Source organism: Aquarana catesbeiana, linkage group LG12, assembly GCF_042186555.1.
Source record: "Aquarana catesbeiana isolate 2022-GZ linkage group LG12, ASM4218655v1, whole genome shotgun sequence".
NCBI lineage: Eukaryota > Metazoa > Chordata > Amphibia > Anura > Ranidae > Aquarana > Aquarana catesbeiana.
The window spans coordinates 209,034,825-209,058,711 of NC_133335.1; the positions used below are offsets into that span (position 1 = coordinate 209,034,825).

Below are 23,887 nucleotides of genomic sequence, written 5' to 3' on the forward strand. Positions count from 1 at the left end.
TCAGCTCTTCCAACTTTGTAGGGAGTTAATAAAACAGAAATATGTGGACATATGAAATGGTATATTTTATTATGTGAGAACAAGCAAGAAAATCCCTGGGAGACTCTGGGTTATCTTGCGGGAAGTAAGCTTGTTGTAGCTAAAAAATTAGACTAGCTTCTGGAAATTCACAGGGTTTTGGATGTGTAGAGGGTTACTTATGTAGCTTCACTCCCATTGGAGCCACTAGAGTCCTCTCTTACTTCAACTCTTCAGCCAAGCACACACTTAGGCTCGTTTCTTGAATAATCAGTCTAGGAATTGTTGGTTGTTTTTGATGTTTTATTGAGAACTTGGATAGGGAAGGGAATGTTGTGGGATACTGCAGATTCAGCTAATTACATGGAGGACAACTTCTTCAACTTGACAGCGGAATTCCTACTTGAAACAACATGCACTCTTAAGCAAATCCTCTATGAGAATGATAGACTATTGCTCTTCAGGACACTAGCCAGTATGCCCTTTCTGCTGTACCCAGTAGCTGACTTTCCTAGCACAGAGGGGTAACCTAAAGAACCAGGCCCCTAGGTCTTTGGTCTGTACTCACACAAGTCACAAACAGATCTTTTCAAGCATGGCTCCCCTCAGTCAGCTCTTCAGAACACATGGGTCAGCTCTCCTTCTCCTATGCCTCCAGCCCAGGGCCGATCCCAGGCGGGTGCACGTGGTGCAGTGCACCCAGGCACCAGACCCAGGCACCAGAGAGGTGGAGGCGCTGAAGCGCCAGAGTGCTCCCCTCCCTCCTCCTCCTCCCCTCCGTGTCCAGAGGTGGCTCTGTCCGCAGGTCACCGCCGCGGAGCGGCCGCTGTACTTTATGCTGCTAGAGCCCGTCCCCCCTCCCTCCTCCTCCTGTCAGAGAAGGAGAGCAGCCACCTGAGATCGGAGCGGCTGGTCTCTGTGTTGAGTGAGACCAGCCGCACAGTGACTTCGCTGAGGGGGGGGGGGGCGGTCCGTGCCTGCAGCCTGACACAGGTTCTCTCCTCCTCTGTCTCTCACTCCCGCCTAAGCTGCTGCCTGTCTAGATCTGCTCTTTGCCCGGGCGGCGTGGCTGCATACTGTCTTCTCTAGCTGCCACTCGGGTGTTAATGGGTCTGTACTAATAGAGGGAGGTTTGTCCCTGGGGCGGTCTGTACTCATCGAGGGGGGTTTGTCCTTGGGGGTCTGTACTAATGGGGGGTTGTCCTGGGGGGGTCTGTACTAATGGGGGGGTTGTCCTAGGGGGGTCTGTACTAATGGGGGGGTTGTCCTAGGGGGGGTCTGTACTAATGGAGGGGGTTTGTCCTGGGGGGGTTAATGGAGGGGGGTTTGTCCTGGGGGGGTCTGTACTAATGGGGGGGTTGTCCTGGGGGGGTCTGTACTAATGGAGGGGGTTTGTCCTGGGGGGGTTAATGGAGGGGGGGGTTGTCCTCCATAGAATCATTTGTAAAGGGGAGGAGTTGGTAAGATGACCACGCCCACGTGGGGGCGCCAAAAATATTTCTGCACCCAGGCGTCTGTGACCCTAGGATCGGCCCTGCTCCAGCCTGCGGCCGCATGGCAGCAGGTGCTGAGGAGAGGGTAAAGGGCTCCCTCCTCACCTGGACCCTACTCTCCAGGCAAAAGAACTCCTTCCTGTGTGTCTCACTGAATATAAATACCTCTTCCCAGCATGCATAGGGGCCACTATGCCTGTAATTGGCTGGGATGGCATATATATCCGTGCCTGCCACTGATCTACATGAGCCACTCCTGTCCACCCAGCAATTTCCAAAACTGTCTGGATACAGATGAGTTAATGCAGATACAGTAACACTTCTTAAACACACAGGACTCCCTGGCTGCACCAATTCAGTGTCCATGTTAAGCAGGAAACTACTCTATTTTACCTTAGTTTCTTGTTAAGCAGGAGGCCACACTACTCTAACTATATTTCTACCTAGGAGGGTGCTACACTTATAGTGGAATTTCACCCAAAAGGGTAATTTCCACTTTAGGGTCTTCTCCCCTACTCCTCTTTAACATTTGGCACATTTTTTGGGGGGGCACATCACTGCTCGCTCATGCGCTCTGAACAGCCAGCTGTGAAGCCGCAAGTTGTCACAGCCGGGTGCCCACACTTAGGATGCTGGCGCCGGAGATCAGTGGAAAAACGGCTCAGGTGAGCACAGCACTGAATCATGGGGCAGGTGGGTGTTTGTTTATTAAAAGTCAGCAGCTACATCCTCTTTCATTTTCCCGGTCTACTACCCCTCTCCCCCTTTTTTTTTCCATTTTCTCCTTTTTCTTCCTCTCCTTTTCTATATTTCCTTTTAACTCATTAGGCCACCAGGCTTATGCCTGGGTGGGATGGTTACATTTTTTTTTACTAATTTTTAGTACTGTTATATGGTATAAACTTGATAATATAATTATTGAACATATGGTTTGACACTAAGCTGCATTCAATATTACATATGTACGTTTTTACCTACATTTTGTGCAGTGTGTTCCAGAATACCCAAGTTCCGGACGACGATATTCATCTCCCAATTGTTCTGTGTAATCATTCTTAGAACCTTTTGGACCTAACACATCTATTTACTCTATTTTGTTTTCTTTTTGTTTGCAGTATTCTATGTTTACTTGAGATGTGACCATCAATCAGATGAGCTGTTACGTTGGATTGATTATTAATAAAACCTTTTGTACAAGAAAAGTCAGCAGCTACAGTTTTTGTAGCTGCTGACTATTAATTTTTTGAAATATGACTGGAGCTCCACTTTAGGCGGCTTTCACACGGACGGCTATTCTGCCGCAGTTAAAAGCATGTTTTTTTTCCTGTGGAGTTCAGGACTCCAGGCACTGCAATCAGCTGTATTTGCACAGTGCGATTAGCTGCGGTCGCGTTTGGCTGAGGTTTGCCATTTCTATGGCAACCCGACAGGGTGCCGACTCACACTGTTTGGTATGAATCTTGAGGGGGAACTCCACGCCAAATTTTAAATAAAAAAATGGCGTGGGTTCCCCCTCAGGGGCATACCAGGCCCTTCAGGCTGGAATGGATTTTAAGAGGAACCCCTACGCCGAAAAAACGGCGCGGGGACCCCCTCATAATCCATACCAGACCCTTATCCGAGCATGCCCAGGGACTGTGACGGCATAAGGGGGTGGGGTCACCGCCTATATAAGTCAGAGCGGAGTGCCCAGAGTGCATTCCAGACGGAGGGAGCGTCGTGTCAACATCAGAAGAAGAGAAGAGGGAAGAAGGCAGAAGGCAGCAGACCGGGCTCCTCCGCTATAGCAAAAGAGCGGCAAAAGAGCAGAAGACAGCGGAGGAGCCCGGCAGAAGACCCGGAGAGCGCGAAGAAGAACCGGAGAGACCCCCGAAGTCGGAAGAAGACCCCCGAAGTCAGAAGAGGACCCCCGAAGTCGGAAGAAGACCCCCGGAGCTGTCTAATAAATTACTTTAAAAATCTGTGTAGTGTTTTATTGACACTTTTTCCCTAGGTGAATGGGTAGGGGTACCATGTACCCCATACTCATTCACATAGGGTGGGGGGCCGGGATCTGGGGGCCCCCTTATTAAAGGGGGCTCCTGAATTCCGATAAGCCCTCCGCCCGCAGACCCCGACAACCAACGGCCAGGGTTGTCGGGAAGAGGCCCTTGTCCTCATCAACATGGGGACAAGGTGCTTTGGGGTGGGGGGGCCAAAGGGGCCCCCTCCCCCAAAGCACCCACCCCACCATGTTGAGGGCATGCGGCCTGGTACGGCTCGGGGGGGGGCTCTCGCCCGTCCCCACCCCCTTTCCTGACCGATCGGGCTGCGTGCTCGGATAAGGGTCTGGTATGGATTTTGAGGGGGTCCTCGCGCCGTTTTTTCGGCGTAGGGGTTCCTCTTAAAATCCATACCAGACTGAAGGGCCTGGTATGCCCCTGAGGGGGAACCCACGTCATTTTTTAATTAAAATTTGGCGTGGAGTTCCCCCTCAAAATTCATACCAAACAGTGCCGGGCATTGGCGGGGATCCGAGTCGGATCCCCGTGCTTGTCGCTCAATGGGAAAGGAAAAATCATTTTTCCTTTCCCAATGAGCAGCTCGGCGCTGTTATCCACAGCTGACACAGTGCACTGCAATTACCTGCGGTTATGTGCGGATAGCTGCGCTAAATCGCTCCTGGACGCAGTCAATTCTATTTTTTCTATCCGCACAGAACCGCAGGTATCTAATTCGCAGCTAAACGCAGTGTGTGAATGGGGCCATAGGAAAGCATTGTGTGCTTTTAGCTGCGGTAGAAAATTAGAAAATCCGCAGCTAAAAGCACCATTTTATCCGTCCGTGTGAAAGGGGCCTAAGTGGGGTTGGCTACTATTAGTGAGGGGTATAACATATTAATCAGCTTCTTGCACAAACGTGAAGGGTACTGTTCACTACTGCTACAGCATAAAAAGATATTTTAGACAACTGTACACTTCCAACCTTGTGGCAAAAGTTTGGGGATGATCCTTTTCTGTTTCCGGCATGACTGTGCCCCCATGTACAAAGCCAGCTCCATAAAGAGATAGTTTGACCAGTTTGGTGTGGGTGAACCTGAGTGGCCTGCACAGAGCCCAAGCCTCAACCCTACTGATTGTCTCATCCAACACCAGTACCTGACCTCATAAATGCTCTTTTGACTGAATGGGCACACATTTTCACAGACACGCTTCATAATGTTGTGCAAAGCCTTCCCAGCATAGTTGATGTTGTTATAGCAGCAAATGGGGGCTGCTCTATATTAGTACCCATAGACTTGGAATGGGATGTCCAACAACCAACAAGCTTATATAAGTGTGATGGTCAGATGTCCACAAATTGTTGGCCATAAAGAATGTATATATATATACACAGAGTATCCCATGACACAGGATTCCCACAGCTCTATAGATATTTTAAAGAGAGCATAACAGAAGACATTTTCCATTTAGAGTTTCTGACTGAAACTTCATATGGAGTCAATTGTATAGACAAGCACGGAGAGGAAAGGAGGAGGAAGATGTCACTGCTCTGACTCATTCACTTGTGTATTTTCATTTCACCTTATCATACTGGGCTCTGCAAACACCAGACATGTTTCAACAGAGGAGCTAAAGTGAGCCTTGAAAGCTTGCAAAAAATCAGTTGCATATGAAAATATAAAAAATATTTCAAATGTCATGTGTGTAAAATATTAATATATCTGGCTTAATAATATATATTATATTATATTATATTATATTATATTATATTATATTATATTATAAGCCCACTATACATTCTCTTTATGTTTATAAGGTAGGTTTGGTGAATTTGAAATTAAACTGGCTTCTCTCCCCAAACACTATTCTATTGAAGATAGCAAATACATGAGAGCTGCATTTGTTCCCCACAGAATCCAGAAGGCAAGGCTTCACCAAAAATTTGATCAGATGGCTCATGGTTTGTATGTATGGGCAGATTTCAGGTTGTGTTACCTTGAAGCTCTGGCTTCTTCCCAGACAGGATCTGATAATAAATATGGTAGCTTCTTTCTCCAGGCTGCTGGAAAATTACTCTTGATTTTTCCAGAAGGTCTAAAAGCATAAATAAAAATATTTGTGATGCTAATATCATATAACATTATAAAGTGTAAGCAGTTTTACAACTGCAAAAAAAATGTAAACATGAGCAATGAATGTCTCTTATTTGCTCTTGGTTTTGGTTTATTAAATATACCAATAAAAGCATTTTGTTATATCGATTCAAGTTAAAAAAAATACCCTTTGATCCTGGCTGAAATCTGGTGTGGTCCTATGCACTCGGCAGTCTTTTCTCCCTTTTCCGTTCACCTCTTTGGACTGCAAAACACTTTTCCGCTATGTTACGGAGATGTGGGGAGTGGGAGGCATTTTGTAGCCCTGTCTAGGGTGACACCATTGCTCCCCTATAGATAGAGTATGGCTAAGCGAGTGTTGTCATCCAGGGGCAGAATGTGTGTTACTGACAGGATCATCAGTGAAGTATTTTTTTTTTTATTATTAATATTATTAAAAAAAAAAAAAAACAGCTGCTATAGGAGTATGAAATATGTAGAAATGTAATTTTTGTTTGTGAGTTTTAATACACTTTGAATATTCTTGGCATTCGCCCTTTGCAGCAGCAAAATCAGTCATTTTGCAACATAATTTTGCTAGAATCACACTGCTCATTTCTAATGAGGAGAATATCAGCTCGTCTAGAAATGCATCAATGCAATGGCACACTTTTGTACTTTCTGACCAGAATAGGCTTGCTCAGATACTTACAGATGTCAATGTCAGAGGAAGCCAGTTTTCCAGTAGGTCCAAAATGAATTCGAATAAACTTCCCCTATAAGAAAGAATACTTTGTAAGATGATAACAAACACAAACCACCAGCATATACTTTAACTACACAATAGCTTAAAAACATAACATAGCACTTAATCATTCACAAAAGGCAAAATATTACTTCAACAGGAGCAACAAATTATGATATGTCAAATTTTTGTAACAACTTACAAATCGGGAGGAATTATCATTTCTCAGGGTCTTGGCATTGCCAAAGGCTTCCATCGCTGGATTAGCTTCAATAATTTGGTCTTCTAGGGTGCCCTGAATATACAATAGATATATTGTATTTCACAAATATGATACTGAGAAAACTATCTATTTATTACACATAAAAAATAATTGAAATAATGTATTATGTATATACAGTGGTGAAAATAATTATTTGAACCCCCGCAGCTCTTTGGCATTAACTCGACTCGCTGTGTTTGGAGGAAGAAAAATGCTGACTATGACCCTAAGAACACCATCCCTACAGTCAAGCATGGAGGTGGAAACATTATGCTTTGGGGCCATTTCTCTTCTAAAGGTACAGACCGACTTTGCTGCATTGAGGGGCCAATGGACAGGGCCATGTATTGTAAATTCTTGGATGAGAACCTTCTTCCCTCAGCCAGAAGATGTGTCCTTGATGGGTCTTCCAGCATGACAATGACCCAAAACACAGGGCCAAGGCAACAAAGGAGTGGCTCAAGAAGAAGCACATTAAGGTCATGGAGTGGCCTAGCCAGTCTTCAGACCTTAATCCTATAGAAACTTTTTGGAGGGAGCTGAAACTTCGAGTTGCCAAGCGACAGCCAAAAAACTTTAAGGATTTAGAGAAGATCTGTAAAGAAGAGTGGACCAAAATCCCTCCTGAGATGTGTGCAAACCTGGTCATCAACTACAAGAAACGTCTTACCTCTGTGCTTGCCAACAAGGGTTTCTCCACCAAATACTAAGTCATGTTTTGCTTGGGGATCAAATACTTATTTTACTCACTGAACTGCAACTCAATTTATAACACTTGTATCACATGTTTTTTTATGGATTTTTAGTAGATATTCTGTCTCTATCATTTAAAATACACCTATGATAACAATTATAGACCCTTCATTTCTTTGTAAGTGGGCAAACTTACAAAATCTTTTAAACATTTTTTTTTTTTTTCTTTTTGTTAAGGGGAGTACAAGAGACCATGCACAAGACAGGAACAACCAGGAACATTCCAAGCAGGTTGCCCTGCACTTTTTTCAGCAAGAAAGGCAATAAACACAGTTTCAATGCAGAAGGAATTTGTACAGCAACGTCACAGTATAAAACAAACAAAAACCATCTGCTAGTCTGGGCTACTGAATAATATCAGGTCAACCCTAACAGGATGCCCCCTAATAGAAAAATAGGCAGCACTTGTACCTTTTTGGGCCTTCACACAGGCGAAAAAGGGCATGCACCAGATTTCAGCGACATGAATCAGCAGATTCGGATGACAGTTGCATGGGAACAGCGGCGGCCGCTCCGAATGTACAAAGTCATGACAGGTTTAGAGGAGCCATCGCTGTTTGCATGTATCTGCACATCCAGTGGTTACATGTGATTAGGGATGGATAAGCAACCCTGAACTTTGATGGGCACGGATGCCCAGTGCAGCCCATTACATATGGTGTGGATGGGCCCTGAATTATAACATCTCTTATAAGTAACCCTGTACCTGTATATTCCTAGAATGCATGTAGCAATATATGTTTAAAAAAAGAGAGAGAGAGTGAACATGTGAACTGCCATTGCCGACTTCTCCTTCTGAAAATGCCAGTTCCTTGGTTATCTGCTGATCTAACCGCTTTACTAAGTTATGAATAACTGACCCAGAACAAGTATGCAGATCAAAACTCCTGAATTTGCTTGTTGCATATTGATTCCAGGTCCGTAACTAGTAGAAAGTCAAGCAACTAAAGTTTTGCTAAGAAAGTTAGTTGCTTGGCTTAAAAAAAAAATTAAAAGAGTCATAAATGCAAAACAAGAACATGATTGTGGTTAGGTACTGTAAGAACCTTAATTTTTGTTCATTTCCACTATCCACGATGCCTCTAAAATTAGCATTTATATAACCACCTCCCCTTGCTTGCAAAATACTTTTTTTTTTTGCTTCCTGACAGCTCAGCCTCTAAATTCGTGGCAAACACAGATCTATACTTAGACAAAATGGTTACAAAGAAAAAAAGAAAAAGGGGAAAAAATACAAAAAGGAAAACAAATAAAAAATAAAAATAAACGACGCACTTGGATAATGCAAGATAGCAAAATGTGAATTACATTTTTACTGAAAAGATGTATTATCTGCACCTACTGTTTGGTCTACTGTGCTAATTAAAAATATAATTAAAGATATTTTTTAAAAAATCAAAAAGGGGCAGGCTTGATGGACCACTTGATCTTTTTCTGCCATCACACTTCTATGTTTCTACTAATTTTGTTTGCCGCTAAACAGATCTTCCTCCCAGGTTACAAGTTCACTGTCATAAAGGCGCTTGGCAGTTGGGCAGTGCAAATTTGACTAAATATTAAATATTTTACATTGTACTAAAACACAAAATATTTTACTTAAAATACATTTTACTAAATATTTTACTAAAAATACATTTTTACTAAATGCTAATTATTTTTTTTTCTTGTTAAAAAAACTACTAAATATTTGACTGAAATATATTTTACAAAATATAAAATAGTATATAAATAAAAGAGTAAATAAATGAAATAAATACATATTTTTTTTCTACTGTGACACGCTCTCCCTTTTCAACCCTTATTCAAATTATAAGTAACATTGTACATTTTTTCAGGCCCTATAATTCCTGTGTACTTTGTACTGCAAAATAAATAAAAAGTGGTTTTACTGTATGCGTACATGTATATATTAAAATATACCACTTACCCCAGTTTTGGTGGCTGGAGCTTGCTACAAAATGTAAAAGAAAGCAAAAAAAAAAAAAGCAATTATCTATATTGTGACATTAATTTATCGATGGTTATACAGGACACCAAACCACATAAAACTGTCAATAAACAGGTATTTAGGAGCTGCCAAGTAACGTATAGCTTTTTATTAAGCTGCCAAAATGCGGAAGGAACAAAATCAAGGATTAAAAAAAATCATTAAAAATTGTAAAGAAGCAAAAGGGAAATGTTTAAACCATAATTAAATTAGAAGAAGAAGAATAATAAGAAAAACCAAATACGCTGTATAAAGCAAAGCCCAAAGAGAATCAATTGCACAAAAACGAAAAAATAAAAGGGATAGCGATTAAAATAAAATGAAATCAAATATGAATGAAAGGCTGTTAAATCCAGATGATTTAAGAATGAAGCAGATGGTCTTAAAAAAAAAAAATCAGGATTACAAAATAAAAGCTAATAGGAATACAGAGAAAATGAAAAGCAATTATTGAAAAAGTACATAAAAATATTTTAGTGCCATTTGGGAAAGAGAGAAGACTAGTATTGCAACATCAGGAGGTAGAAAGTTTTAATCTCCATAAGGTCTTTTTGTGAAGCTGGAGCCACCTGGTGTATGATCATGAATTAGATGTGGCTGTGTAAGGGTTCATTTAGACCTGCGGTTGGATGGCGTTAAAAACACGTGGTTGAACTGCATTTTAAGCGCCCCAACCACCTCCCCTGCAGCACCTTCACTGTTACTCTATGTATCTCTCTTAAGCTGGCAATACATGGATTAAAATTCAGGCAGTTCAGCAGGAGCTGAATTTCAAGCAATGTATGGCCATTTCCATTTCGATCTAATGAGCAACTTCTCTCGTATATTTTTCACTTAACCAGTGCTTGCAGCCAATTGGCTGCGGCACTGATCAGTGTATTCTGGCAGAGGAGGAGTCCCACTGCCAGAATACAGTAGCACAGCAGAAAGAATCCCCCATCCATCTTGATTGTGTGTAAGCAGCAATCAGTTTAGGTTTTTTTTTTTTTTTCATCAGACTGGCTGATCAAAAGAAAAATCCATCTATTGCCAGCTTTAGCCACCCTTCAGTGCATGAAACACAAAACTGTCAGAGCTGTAGTTAAAGTATATGTAAAGCAAAAACATTTTTTTTAAAATTTTGGATAGAGTAGGGAAGGATCCTTGTCAGAATTTTGTGCTGTCTGTGTCCCGGCTGTGCCTTCTCGCTTTGTCCTGGTATCCAGGATAAGCAAATATCATCTAAATTTAAGGAGCAGGTGTATTTTACGTAAGATTGTTGCGCTTTGTGTATTTCTTCCAGATCTGTGCAGTAATCTAGTGAGAAACTTTACCTCTTTGTAGAAGCTTCCTGTAAAAAAGACAGCTCACTGCTGCTCCCTCTCCTTGTGCAGACTGACTGGTCTGGTCTCCGCCCCCTCCTGTAGTTTCCTGCAGGCAGCCTGTAGTGGGTGGAGGCTACTGTGCCCCTCCCACAGCTCTCCTTTTTGCACAGGCTATATACAGCACAGCAATGATGTCACTGCTACTTTTATATGGTAAATATCTAGGTTTGTAAAGGCATTTGGTGCACACAAAATGGATTAACACCCTTTATGGCTATTGAGGAGTATATTTAAATTAAAGTTTGTGACAGGAGTTCAGCTTTAATTAGCATAAAAAGACAGTAAAGAGCCCCAGTACAAACATTATAAATGGACCTCTTCTACAACAGTCTTAATTAGGTAAAGTGCTCTGATATTCTTCCAAGTCCTAGCAAATGTGTGTATTTCTTGTGTGGCTATTACTTTCTCTGCTGTGTAGGAGGACCATATTAGATCCAAAGAGACATAATAAAGTGTACCTAAAGCTACATTTTTCTTTTTAAGTTTGGAGAGCGTGGTAAGGTGGGGGTAGAACCTTTGTCAGGTTTTTATGTCTGTGTCCCTTCTACTTGTCCTGGTGACTGTTGTCATGGAGACTGACAGCTCTGCAGAATTCCCAAATTTCAAGTCACCAGAACATGAATAGAGAGGAAATTTTGCCCTAAATAAAATTGAATTTCTCTCACTTTGGAGAGACTTTCGTTCACTGCCTGTTGTGTCTACAGAGCAGGAAGTAACAAGACATTTTCCCAATAGGAGTTATCACCATTTACTAAATTTTTGGATTTATAAACCTTTTAGCACACCAGACCACATTTGTGAACTTTGCAAGGGCAAGTCAGTCTATAGATCTACTTATAAAGCCTATAAAATACTTACAGCAGGCCAACCCTTGTGGTCATCACCAGAATTGCTAGTACAAGCCTTGTTTTATTAACATGTACTGTATATTGATACTTTAGTTAAAGTTAAAGGGTAGAAAGCCAGTTTGGAAGCAAGTAAGAAGTCAAAAAAGCAAAAGAAGATAGTAATAGGGGTAAAATAAAAAAAAAAAAAAATAAATGGTAAAATCACTGCAAGGGAAGCGCTGCCAAAGGCTCATTCTTACACTCTTCTTCCCGATCCCTTCACCAAGGGCTGCCACAATGGCAAAGTACTGAATTACACGTTTCGTGTTAACAGTTTTGCCTGCACCGGATTCTCCACTTGGGGTAACGGAAAGATGGTAGATGATAAATGGAGGAAGAGTAATTCAGTATCATTAGGTTGTACCGATGATGATATATAACACTGGACTCAATCCACAATGAAAATGCATAAAACCTAAATGCTGCTACCTTGAAGAAACTATTAATGTTCTGAAATCTACAATAAATTCTTCAAACATTTGGTGTAAATTTGGCCAATATAGGAGGAGTTTGGGCTTCTTAGGGTGGGACTTAGGGTGGAACCTAAAGTTGCTCCAACTGTAGACATTAAATTGTTGGGAGACATGTAAATGTAGCTTCATAGCACCTAATTTAGAAACTGGCTGAAATGTTCAAGCATATACATTCATTATACGATAAACAAAGAGATAAAATTAAGAAGACCTTCAGTAAAAGAGTTTCACAGCAAACATAAAGCAATGAATTCAAAAGAAAACAGGAAAATTATAGTTTATAATGCTTTATTTTTCCTTTATTTAAATCAGTGGTCTCCAAGCTTTTTAGCACATGGCCACATTTTGGATTTCATGGGCTGAAAAAAAAAACTGATTTATAAAGAGGCCCCCCAGAGTCCTCCCTTACATCCAGGAGAGCCCATAAGAGTCCTCCTTTACATCTAGGAGAACCCATCAAGGTGACTGGGGGGGGGGGGGGTCATGGCTGGCTGGCTGTGGATGTGTCAGTTTCCATATTATGATGCACAAGCCACTGCCAACCAGCTGGGGTATTTTCACGGACAGTTAATGCGGACTGGATAAAGTCTTGTAGCATGCTGGATGTGGCCTTCTGGCCATAGTTTGGAGACCCCAGATTGATTTCATGCATTTAAAACTCTTTTTGCATTCAGAAGCCTCAGATAAGCCCAATTCCGAAAAGAATTTCCAAACAAGAGCTAGTTAGGACTAATACTGTATTACTGTAATACTGTAAAAACTGTTCTGTGGGGGTGTTGCCTAACTGCTTAATAAAAAGTTAGCCACTAGAGGGAGAGTCTACTACTCTGCAAAGTAAATGTAGTAAAAAAAAAAACGAATAGTCGCGTCATAAACGTACATAAATTGAATTAGGAATAACAAGCCCAAAATGTGCAAATACAATGTACAAATTACAATGTAAACCACTTTTAACCAGTCCCAAAATCTGGATATATAATGCATAATATATAATATAATGCAAAACGACATGTTTTAATACAAAGAATTTAAGAATTCTATTGTCAGCCCTGTTCTTGCATCTAAATACAGTTAAGTGTGTATGAAATGGTGATGCTTTGCTACAAAGCTCTGTATGAGTGTAGAGTTACAGGGACTGACAATGCTGATAAACTCTAATGCTCTGTATCTGTGCTGACCAATTGTTCTCAAGTGATTTCACTGCTATGAATAGACTGACTTATTACAGTCCCAGATAACAAAGGCTATGGACAATGATAGAGGGATTGCGACCAAAGGAGAATAGCCAGGCATTTTAATACCAGATCTCTGCTTTACCTAATTAGGTCATGGTGTGCTTCTGTGATGTGAGCGGTGCCTGGTGTGCTTCTTAATTTAGCTTTTGTCGCCTTGCAAATATATATATATATGTATGTGAATCTATCACCCTGAGTCCATTGTCTAAAATAAGGAATGTTGGTGTTGATGCCTGAATTGAACTGGCCAGTATTAAAAAGTTAGGAGGATCAAGGACTACATTTTATTATCATCCTTGAGGTAGAATAACTGTTAGGGATAAATTTATAAAGCACTGATGATTGACTGGGCTGTCATTTGCATCTTTTTTGCTATTGAACGTGCATTGCAAATTTGATGTATTTGTAATACACATACAGGTCTTGTAACACTGGCCAATTAAAACTATGTTACATTTGCAGGCACCGATTTCTTAAAAAGTACTAGTTGACTTACTGGCCCACCAGTCCCCTGCTTATACTCCCAATAGAAGCTTTGGTTTGAGCTTAGTTAGGACTAATATATAGGACAAAAAGTACCCCCCGGTACTAGACTTTTAGTACCGGGGGGGGGGTATTTTTTGTCCTATATGTAAAATTTAGGGATGTTGGCAACACACATTTGGAGATTTATTTTCTCCACTGTGGTTTTTCCCTTCTAAATTAGTTAGGACTAAGGACCATCTGTAGGTCTCTCAGGCACTCAGCACTGAATCATAGGCAGAAGGGGAGAGGCTTCCATGCTCCCCTATGCATAGAAAAATCAATTCCCTCTCTCAAAGCTCCAGCAGATAGGGAGCAAAGATCATGTGAATGTGAACCAAGGAAGAAAGGGGCTATATTAAGTGTAACGGTTTCTCTTTTAAGTCAACTTTTTCTGCACAATTAATGCACAAAAATTATAATTTTAGCCTGTTTATATTAGGCAGGTGGTGCAAATTGCGTTCCGGGGGGGGGGGTGTGGAAGCTGTCCTTGCTCAAACCAGCAGAAGACAATGATTATCGTTAGTGGCTACAGCAGCCGCTTATGATATTCGGAAGCTAATCCGGCAGGTTGGTTGTACCCAAGTTGATTGATCAATCAACATGGTACATGCAGCCTGCTCCTTAAAGGTTCAATTCCAAACGTGTATGGCCTACCTTACAGTTTAATGATAATACCATTTTGCATAGCTGCTGTACCATGGACAAAGCAGTATTGAGATCTACTGATTCCATCAGCCTTATGCTACAAAGTCAAAAGTTTTAAAAATTCTAAAATAAAAAACGAATTTGTTTCACTGTAAATTACTATGCACTGGAAAATAGGTGGAGCTTAAAAAAGTAAATGTAAGTAATACATTGTTCCAATATGCTCCAGACTGGTGGTTCTCAACCTTCTTGAGACCAGGGACCTGTATATTCTTCCAAAACCGTCCATGCTCCAACAGTGAAATAAAACATTTATACTTATACATAAAAAAAATGGAAGGGGTTGGGTGTCACTATGGGGGGATATTGGTTGTTCTGGAGAGAGGTAGAGAACTCTGCAGCAGACATGGTAGCCCTGTAGGTGATGAGGTTTCTGGAGGGAGCTGGGGGCAACTGTGATGGGGTCTCTGGATGGGGCTGGATGTCTCGTCGGGAGGCTGTTTTTATTTTTTTAGGGGCAAAATGGGAGACAGGTACTCTGAGGACTGAGGGCTCTTAGGGAGCCTGGGGATACTGAGAGGTTGAGGGACACTGCTGGCCACTATGGGAGGTTGTGTAGCACTATGGGAGCGGGGAAGAATTGTGGGAGGTTAGGGGATCTGCAGCTAGCTTAAGCCCCTAGAGAAGGGAAGCTGTGGCCCAGCAGTGGGCTAGGGCAGGGTGGTTGAGAACTACTGCTGAATTAGACCTTTTTCACTGACTCAATTTCACTTTTGCCATAAAATTTTATGTGACTAAGAAGCTGATGGGGGCAGGGACTCTTGTTCTGTGACCAATATTCAAAATAAATTAAGAGAAGAAAGAACTTGGTCTAGAGCAGTAGTTCTCAACCACCCTGCCCTAGCCCACTGCTGGGCCGCAGCTTCCCTTCTCTAGGGGCTTAAGCTAGCTGTTAAGTGCTATTGCTCAAAATATAGTTGCTAATATTTCCAGAAAGGGGGCATAGATTTATTACTCATTTTACAACGCATATTTTATAGTAATTATATGTATTTTTCTAAAAATTACTTACGTAATCAGCATAGACTGGTTTTCACGATCTAAAATAAAGCAAAAATTAAAAAATTAAAAGTTTGAGCAATTTTTACGGGCTTTGGTGCTTATAAAATTTGTAATATATACATGTAAATGTCTGTTAAAAAAAAATATCATTGGTGATCAGTACTTAGCAGACATGGGTTCAAAGCCCTCAACGAGACTACACTATATGGCCAAAAGTTGGATACCCAGCCATTACATCTACATGAGCTTGCTGAACATCCCGTTCCAAAACCATGGACATTAATGTAGTGTCCACTCCTTCCCCCTTCCATCTACAATTGCCTACATTCCTCTGGGAAAGCTTTACACAAGAGTATCTCTATAGAAATGTGTGCCCATTCAGCCAGAGAGCATTTGCAAGGTCAAGTGCTCATGTTGGATGAAAAACCTGGCTCGCAATCAGCGTTCCAATTCTTCTCATGAGTGTTCAGTAGGGTTGAGGTCAGGGCTCTGTGCAGCCCACTCAAGTTCCTCCATACCAAACACATCAAATTATGTTTTTGTGGAGCTGGCTTTGTACACAGGAGCACAGTCATGATGGAAAAGAAAAAGGATTTCACCATCTTCACCAAACCGTTACCACAGGATTGGAAGGGCACAATTGTCTAAAATGTCTTTATATGCTGTAACATTAATAATACACTTTACCAAACACACCTAAACTCAATAATTTGGTGGGGTGTCCACATGCTTTGTACTATAAATTCTGTCTTAAGGAAGTTTGTGCGTGCCCAATTCTCTTTCACAATCCCCAAAGCATACCAAAAGATTCTGCTCTGTAGAGTGGTGTGCCACTGATAAGGGCAATCCTTGGACCAGATTGCTGAAAATAGTATAAAAGAAGTGACTGCAGTTAGTTTTAATGCCATTAGGGCAGCACGCAATTAATTTTAGGTGTCGGGACAACACCTAAATGACATCAAATCTTCCTGCAAAGGTAGTAACTAAGAGAGCTTTCACGTCTTTTTTTACTTATGTTTGACCAGAAAAGAAATTCTAAGCTGCTCTAGGAACGAATCTGAATGAATTTACTCTCTAAAAATGTTCTGGCAATACCGTTAGGCTGGGTTCACATATGCTTTGGCAATATACAGTTAGGCTGGGTTCACATATGCTTCGACTGCAGCTTACAGCATGGGGTCCAGTGCGTCTCTGTTCACCAATTCGGGCGCGAATCGGGTCTGAATTATTGTCTGAATTTGCACCTGAATCAGAACCAAAGATGCACAGGACCCTTTTTAAATGCGGACCGCGGCCGCCCCGGACCTGTGTGAGCTGGCTACATTGAGAGACGGTCACACTCTCCTGTCATGCAAATTGGATGCAGGGAAACCCCCATCTGATTTGCATATGTGTGAACCTGGCTTAAGAGATATAAATGAACATTTTATAACAGGGAGTCTCTAAAAAATATATCAAAGGAATGATGCATGCATTCCACTTAAAAAAAAAAACAACTTCTCCGATAAGCATTGCCCTGGCACAGGCAGCTGAGGAAAGCCCAGCCCAGGCAATGAAAGACCATGAGGTGAGCTGAGAAGCAAAAATGCCAGCTTGAAAAAGCTGGCCAAGGCACCAAATAAAGTATTTATTTTCTGAAATTATACAAGACACTTTCAAGGCAAACCTCTATTAGGCTTTTATTGCTGTCAGTGCCCCAGTTAGAAAGATTTTCTCAACTCCCCATTCTGGAGACAATGATCTCCTGGACAGGAGATGAAGCAAAATCTTCTCATTGGGGACACAGACAGTGTGGACAAGGGATAGATCCTCTGTCTGGTTTTTATTGTCTGCTGGGTAGATTTCCAATCACATCTGGTATCACAGGCATTGGTCACCTGGGCAGGAAGTTACCCAATGGGTCACAGACAAAAAATAATGCAACAAGAGGTTTGAACTTATGCCCACACTATCCAAAGCCATAAAACATTGCCTGGGGTTCCAACGTAATGAGATCCAAAACAATAAACAGACAAATCTGTCCGCTGTCCCAATCTTAGAGAACGAGCCTGGATTCCTGGACTTTCAAGGAGACAAGGCTTACCAAAACTCAACATAAATTTGGCCACATACAGGCGATACTCAAAAAATTAGAATATCGTGAAAAAGTTAATTTATTTCACTATTGCAACTTAAAAGGTGAAACTAATATATGAGATAGACTCATTACATGCAAAGCAAGATAGTTCAAGCCGTAATTTGTCATAATTGTGATGATTATGGCTTACAGCTCATGAAAACCCTAAATCCACAATCTCAGAAAAATTTGAATATTACATGCAATCAATAAAACAAGGATTGTACATAGAACAATATCGGACCTCTGAAAAGTATAAGAATGCATATGTGCTCAGTACTTGGTTTGGGCCCCTTTTGCAGCAATTACTGCCTCAATGCGGCATGGCATGCAAGATATCAGCCTGTGGCACTGCTGAGGTGTTATGGAAGACCAGGATGCTTCAATAACGGCCTTCAGCTCTTCTGCATCGTTTGTTCTCATGTCTCTCATTTTTCTCTTGGCAATGCCCCATAGGGGTTCAGGTCAGGCGAGTTTGCTGGCCAATCAAGCACAGTAATCCTACGGTCATTGAACCATGTTTTGGTGCTTTTGGCAGTGTGGGCAGGTGCCAAGTCCTGCTGGAAAATGAAGTCAGCATCCCCATAGAGCTCGTCTGCGGAAGGAAGCATGAAGTGCTCCAAAATCTCCTGGTAGATGGCTGCGTTGACCCTGGACTTAATGAAGCACAGTGGACCAACACCAGCAGATGATATGGCTCCCCAAATCAACACAGACTGTGGAAACTTCACACTGGACTTCAAGCATCTTGTAGTGTGTGCCTCTCCATTCTTCCTCCATACTCTGGGTCCTTGGTTTCCAAATGAGATGCAAAATTTGCTTTCATCAGAAAAGAGGACTATGGACCACTGAGCAACATACCAGGTCTATTTTTCTTTAGCCCAGGTAAGACGCTTCTGACATTCAGGTTCGTTTACGTTCAGGAGTGGCTTGACAAGAGGAATACGATATTTGAAGCCCATATCCAGGATTTGTCTGTGTGTGGTGGCTCTTGATGCACTGTCTCCAGCCTCGGTCCACTCCTTGTGAAAGTCTCCAACACTTTTGAATGGCCTTTTCCTGACAATCCTCTCCAGGCTGCAGTCATCCCTGCTGCTTGTGCTTCTTTTTCTTCCACACTTTTCCCTTTCACATAACTTTCTATTAATGTGCTTTGATACAGCACTTTAGGAACATCCAACTTCTTTTTCAATTACCTTTTGAGGCTTTCCCTCCTTATGGAGGGTGTCAATGATGGTTTTCTGCACAACTGTCAGGGACAGCAGTCTTTCCCTTGATTGTGATTCCTACTGAACCAGACTGAGAGACCATTTAAAGGCTCAGGAACCCTTTGCAGGTGTTATGGCTTAATTAGCTGATTAGAGTGGGACACTTTAAACCTAGAATATTGCACCTTTTCACAATATTCTAATTTTCTGAGTTTGTGGATTTGTGGTTTTCATGAGCTATAAGCCATAATCATTACAATTATGACAAATCATGGCTTGAACTATCTTGCTTTGCATGTAATGAGTCTATCTCATATATTAGTTTCACCTTTTAAGTTGCATTAGTGAAATTAATGAACTTTTGCACGATATTCTAATTTTTTGAGTATCACCTGTATTGATCAGTCTAGGGGACAGACTGGGGCTGTTTTTTCAAACTGGGAAGTATGAAATGTTTCAGTGTTCATAATGACAGTGGAGAAAGCAACAAAGTATAGCTCATTGTTTTCCTGGATACCTACTCCGCACCATGTCGTTGTATGCGTTGTCAGCGATGGCGTAGATATGGGGAGGAGCCTCTGAGCGTCTCTTGCCTCTATAAGCAGCTACTACGATGGGTGTGTACACAGGAAGCCACTTGTATGGGTTCACAGTGACACAGAACAACCCGGAGTAGGTCTGAGAAGAAAAAAAGACAGACATGAGCTGGGCGACAGCTGCGCTCATAAACTATAAAGCGCCTACAGATCAGTTCCAAGAACTTCAATGCGTCTGTTTCACGGTGAATTTAGTGAGATATTTATCATCTTAGAACATCATCAGTCACACAAACGGCATGAAACAAGCTCCCTTTCTTTACACAAGTCTAAATAAAGCCGCGAGAATGGCTACCCAGCTGTGGGAATGTTTTTTTGTAGATGTTACTAAAGCACAGATCTGTTAGATGAACTTTCTATGTACCTAAAATGGAAAAAGGATCATTTAAAATGTAAGAAAAAGCCGCTGCCACTTGAAAGAAATTTTCTTTTGTTCCCTACAAACTATAAAAAGTGGGAAATTGTGTATGGACAACCTGGCTGTTGAATGACCTTCAAGAAATATCTTTTTTACTAACTTGTACTTGTAGGGGAAGGTTGTGGGCACCATATGTCAGGAGAACCATGAGCATGTGGCTCAAAAATATTTCCAATTCTTTTTTATCCTGAACCAACCAAAATTTGCAATTAACCTGACAGACCATTCATCAACACTCTGCATCATCCACACTGATCATTTGGGTTGGTGTAGGGGTAAATTACTCCCAGGACAGACTTTTATTTTTCAGATTGTAATAGTGTATGCATTTTCATGTAGGAAGTATATGCCTTGGTGTCAAATGTTAGTGACTTTCTTTGTCTTTGTGGTTTGATGGTCCCAAGTTCTTCCATCATTGTCATCTGTTTTCTCTCGGAGTGTAGGTAGTGTTTAGCCAGTTGCACCGTGCATTGGGCCATGATGATGTCTGGTGCGTCCCATCCATATTAAGGTTGTGCATGTGGTTTGCTTGGAGCCATTTTTTTGCTTGTGTAAGATAGAGATAATTGCATAAGATAACTGAGCATGAGGTGGGTGGTGAGAACACTAAGAGATGATAGGGCACTTGTTGGGGCCTAGTTGTTGTTGGCAAGGGAGGCTGGGTTCACACCATCGCCGCATGTGGCTCCCAGCAGGGGTCCGGTGCGTCCTGGTTCACCGTTTGAGGTCCCATTTCAGCCCGAATTTTTGGCTGAATTCAGGCCTGAAACCCGACCAAAAGATGCACAGGGCTCCTGTGCAAATTTGCACTGGAGCCACTGAGGAGATGTGTGAACCGGATCCATAGAGAGGCGGTCAAAATCTCCTGCTAATGCGAATTGGATGCGGAAACACCCGCATCCAATTTACAATGGTGTGAACCCAGCCTGAAAGAAGAGCTGGGTTGTACTACATTGTTCAAGGAACAATGCCATGAGTAATGCTTATTTTCAGTGGGGTAGTGTACCACCTGGGGAACAGAGATCAGTCCACTCATGTTGATGTAGTTGTGATGCACATCTGCCCTTGTGTGTGCCATGTGGTTGAAGACACCCTTTACATTTACACCGGTGAAATTTCAAAACTTTGCATTGGCAAAAAAAACACACTGACAGGCAACACAATGGCTTCTTTTAGTGGTCTCAATTAACCAGTACATTTGAAAGAACTTTCTAAGTCTCTTACATAAATCATCCAGTTGGCATAGCGACGCTTCAGGTTGGACAACACAGAGCCCTCATTTAGGTGGGTCAACATCGCCATGTCTTCAATCATATCGAATTTTGGAGGGTTCATCTGCTGAATATCATCTTCCTTCACAGTGAGAGTCTGAGAGAAAACAAAAACATGGAATCAAAATAATATGTAGGTTCATCGCACTATGCCGAGCCATGAAAATTTGAGGAAATCTGAAATGTTAGTGTTGTCAAAGGAGATGACATTAAAACTTTCAATGGAGAAAACTGTTCCAGTGGCAGCTGTCTAAAAGGGAAACTCACTTTACATTGAACAGATTTCTTCTAACTTCCTGTTGTGTCTTTGGGACAGGAAGTAAAGAGAAATCTCTCCAACGAGGCACAAAGAGCCAAAAATAAACTGACAGGAGGTTCAAAATTCCATGTGCTGTCCAAAACATAAAGTAGACAGAGAAGAAATTAGAATTATGCAGCACACTGGATATAAAATATTTATTCACCCTCTTGTCTTTAGTTTCCACTGTGACTTGGCCACCTGAAGAATCCTTTATTTCCACCTCAATATAAGCTTCCTTGTCATCTGGAATCCAGGCTTTCTTCTTACCTAAATAGATAGAAAAATGTAATCTTGGAGTACTACATATTACACTTGTATTGTTTGAATAAACTCCTTGCATTTTTAATTTTTTTGGTTATTATTTCACTATTCAGCTGTAATTTATAAACTTGAACATCTAAAACAAAGGCAGCTGTATGGAGATCTGTACATGCTACAGCCTTTGCATCGCAGCCTGGTAAACATTATCCACACTGTCACGTTCCGCGAACAGTACTGCAAGCTGAACGTGACTCATTCAAGTAAATAGGGCTGCTGCACAACTGCAACGTATGTAGATGTGGTACAGTGGTGAGGGATTTTAGTTGTTAAAATAGACAATAAGGCAGTGAAATAGCATCTCCTCACTGCCTGTCAAATGCTCTCTGAAAAGCAGTCCACCACTGATCGCTGGGTAATAAAGTATAAAACAAGTCCTTGAAGTTCACAGATTTGCAAACTGACCTTTGAATATTCTTTATTATCATTAATATTTTTTATTATTAGAGCATACAAATTTACATTTCTATAAGCTCATGATTTAAGATAAGTTGAAAATGATGTGCACAGCACTGAAATAAAATCAAAGACTGAGAGCCACTGAGACTTAGGGGGTTGTACAAAGAGCCTGAGACATGTCATGAAAGACAGGCCAATTCCAAAGTGGTTTGACATAAATCTACCAGTCACCTTTGGGTCCTTTAACTTTGGGTCCCATCTGCAGTTTGATACTGACACACTAAAAGCAGTGTGCCACTTGTGTCTTTGGTGAGCAATAGTCTATCCACTAAAAAACTCCAACTTGACTAATTGGTCACCACCAAAGTGCACCTAATGGAGAAAGAAATGCGAATCATCTCCTGGTTTTGAATAGAGATGAGCTCAGGCATGTTCACATCCTAGTCCAACATGAGAGAACATTCTAGAAAGCTGTCATTTGCACTGTTCCAACCATAAGCAGCTGAGGCATTCCCTGCCCGGCAGCCACACATACACATAAACATGCTCGTAGTATACATGTAGATGCGGGGTGGGGAATTGCCTGGCCAAAGATGATTGGCCTGGTACAGGTGACAGCTTCCTGGCGGGCTTAGACCTGGATCTGAATGCGCCCAAGCTCATCCCTAGGCTTGACCTCATCTAAAGGGGTTTGCGCGGACAGACACATCATTTGTGCTGAATGTGAAGTGACATGAGGGCCCTTTAAGATGTAGAGACCAATTTACATGAGATGTGGTTCAGGCGGGTGCTGGGACCTGTTTTTGCTGTAAGGTTTACCTGAACACTGCTCACTTTTTGGCCTAGTGAGAAACAAGAGACATTCTTCATGACTATGACTCCTCTTTTGTAGTATACAATGGTGTCAGGCAACAAGCATCTCCTTCACTCCTTGTCTTACCTGCACAGAGCAGTGCGAAATGCTTCTCTCATTTCCTCCCAATGCAATTTGGGCATGAAGTGGAATGGATGAATGGTGTCTTCCTTGGTTGCATACTATGGGCCTTTAGAGAGAGAGTTCAGGGCCTAATAATATTTCTCACCCAATGAGCCTCTGGAATAATGCGCCCAGTACGAATTTAAAAGGTGCAGGTATCTGTGATTTGGAGCCCACTCACTAGACAAATGTAAAACCTAAGTCCTGCTTTGCTATCACTTAAATAGTTAGTTTGGGCCAAAGATGGAGTTAGACTTAAATCCAGAAAACTTCTCCATCGGTAAATACTGGTTGACTGGCTGTAATGTTGATCCACCAACCTTTATACTTTCAGGATCATTTATTCGAAATAAGAATGCAGATAAGGAGGCACAAGACAGCCAGTCAAGTGGTATGTTCAGGAGGAGAGGCCAGCAATGAAAGGTTCCAAACTAGCCTTCAGTAGAAATTCCTTTTAAGATTCTTATGTAAAAATATCACTCTCAGTAGCTGGTCCCTGCATTTTACACCTTTTCGTGAAATTAATTTACAGTATCCTCACACTTATCTAGCTGTGTCTGATACTTACCATCAAAAGGGATGTTATGAAGCTTCATAAGTTCACTGTCACTTTTCCGCAAGTAGTCAGCAGCCTCCCCAAACTCGGTCATATCCAGGAGAGACGACATGATGGAAGACGAAGCGAGATAAAAAAGGACCAGAAACAGAAATATCCAGAATGCTCCTCACCCCTAAAAAAGAGGGAATTATTACACCATTA

The 23,887-nt window shown here is 41.7% G+C and overlaps 1 protein-coding gene across 2 annotated transcripts in view; it reads right to left on the reverse strand.

Moving 5' to 3' along the window:
• Positions 1–23,887, reverse strand: part of MYH7B (myosin heavy chain 7B) — an 82,348-nt gene that overhangs the window by 49,197 nt on the left and 9,264 nt on the right. For both annotated transcript variants that reach the window (XM_073606591.1, XM_073606592.1), the window contains exons 2-11: positions 23,696–23,858; positions 21,598–21,701; positions 21,087–21,230; positions 19,370–19,526; positions 15,535–15,562; positions 11,785–11,881; positions 9,274–9,297; positions 6,534–6,626; positions 6,299–6,362; positions 5,489–5,587 (exon numbers count right to left, since the gene is read on the reverse strand). In XM_073606591.1, the coding sequence (XP_073462692.1) occupies positions 5,489–5,587; positions 6,299–6,362; positions 6,534–6,626; positions 9,274–9,297; positions 11,785–11,881; positions 15,535–15,562; positions 19,370–19,526; positions 21,087–21,230; positions 21,598–21,701; positions 23,696–23,795 (910 nt within the window). In that variant the 5' untranslated portion in view covers positions 23,796–23,858. The remainder of the gene's footprint in view (positions 1–5,488; positions 5,588–6,298; positions 6,363–6,533; positions 6,627–9,273; positions 9,298–11,784; positions 11,882–15,534; positions 15,563–19,369; positions 19,527–21,086; positions 21,231–21,597; positions 21,702–23,695; positions 23,859–23,887) is intronic.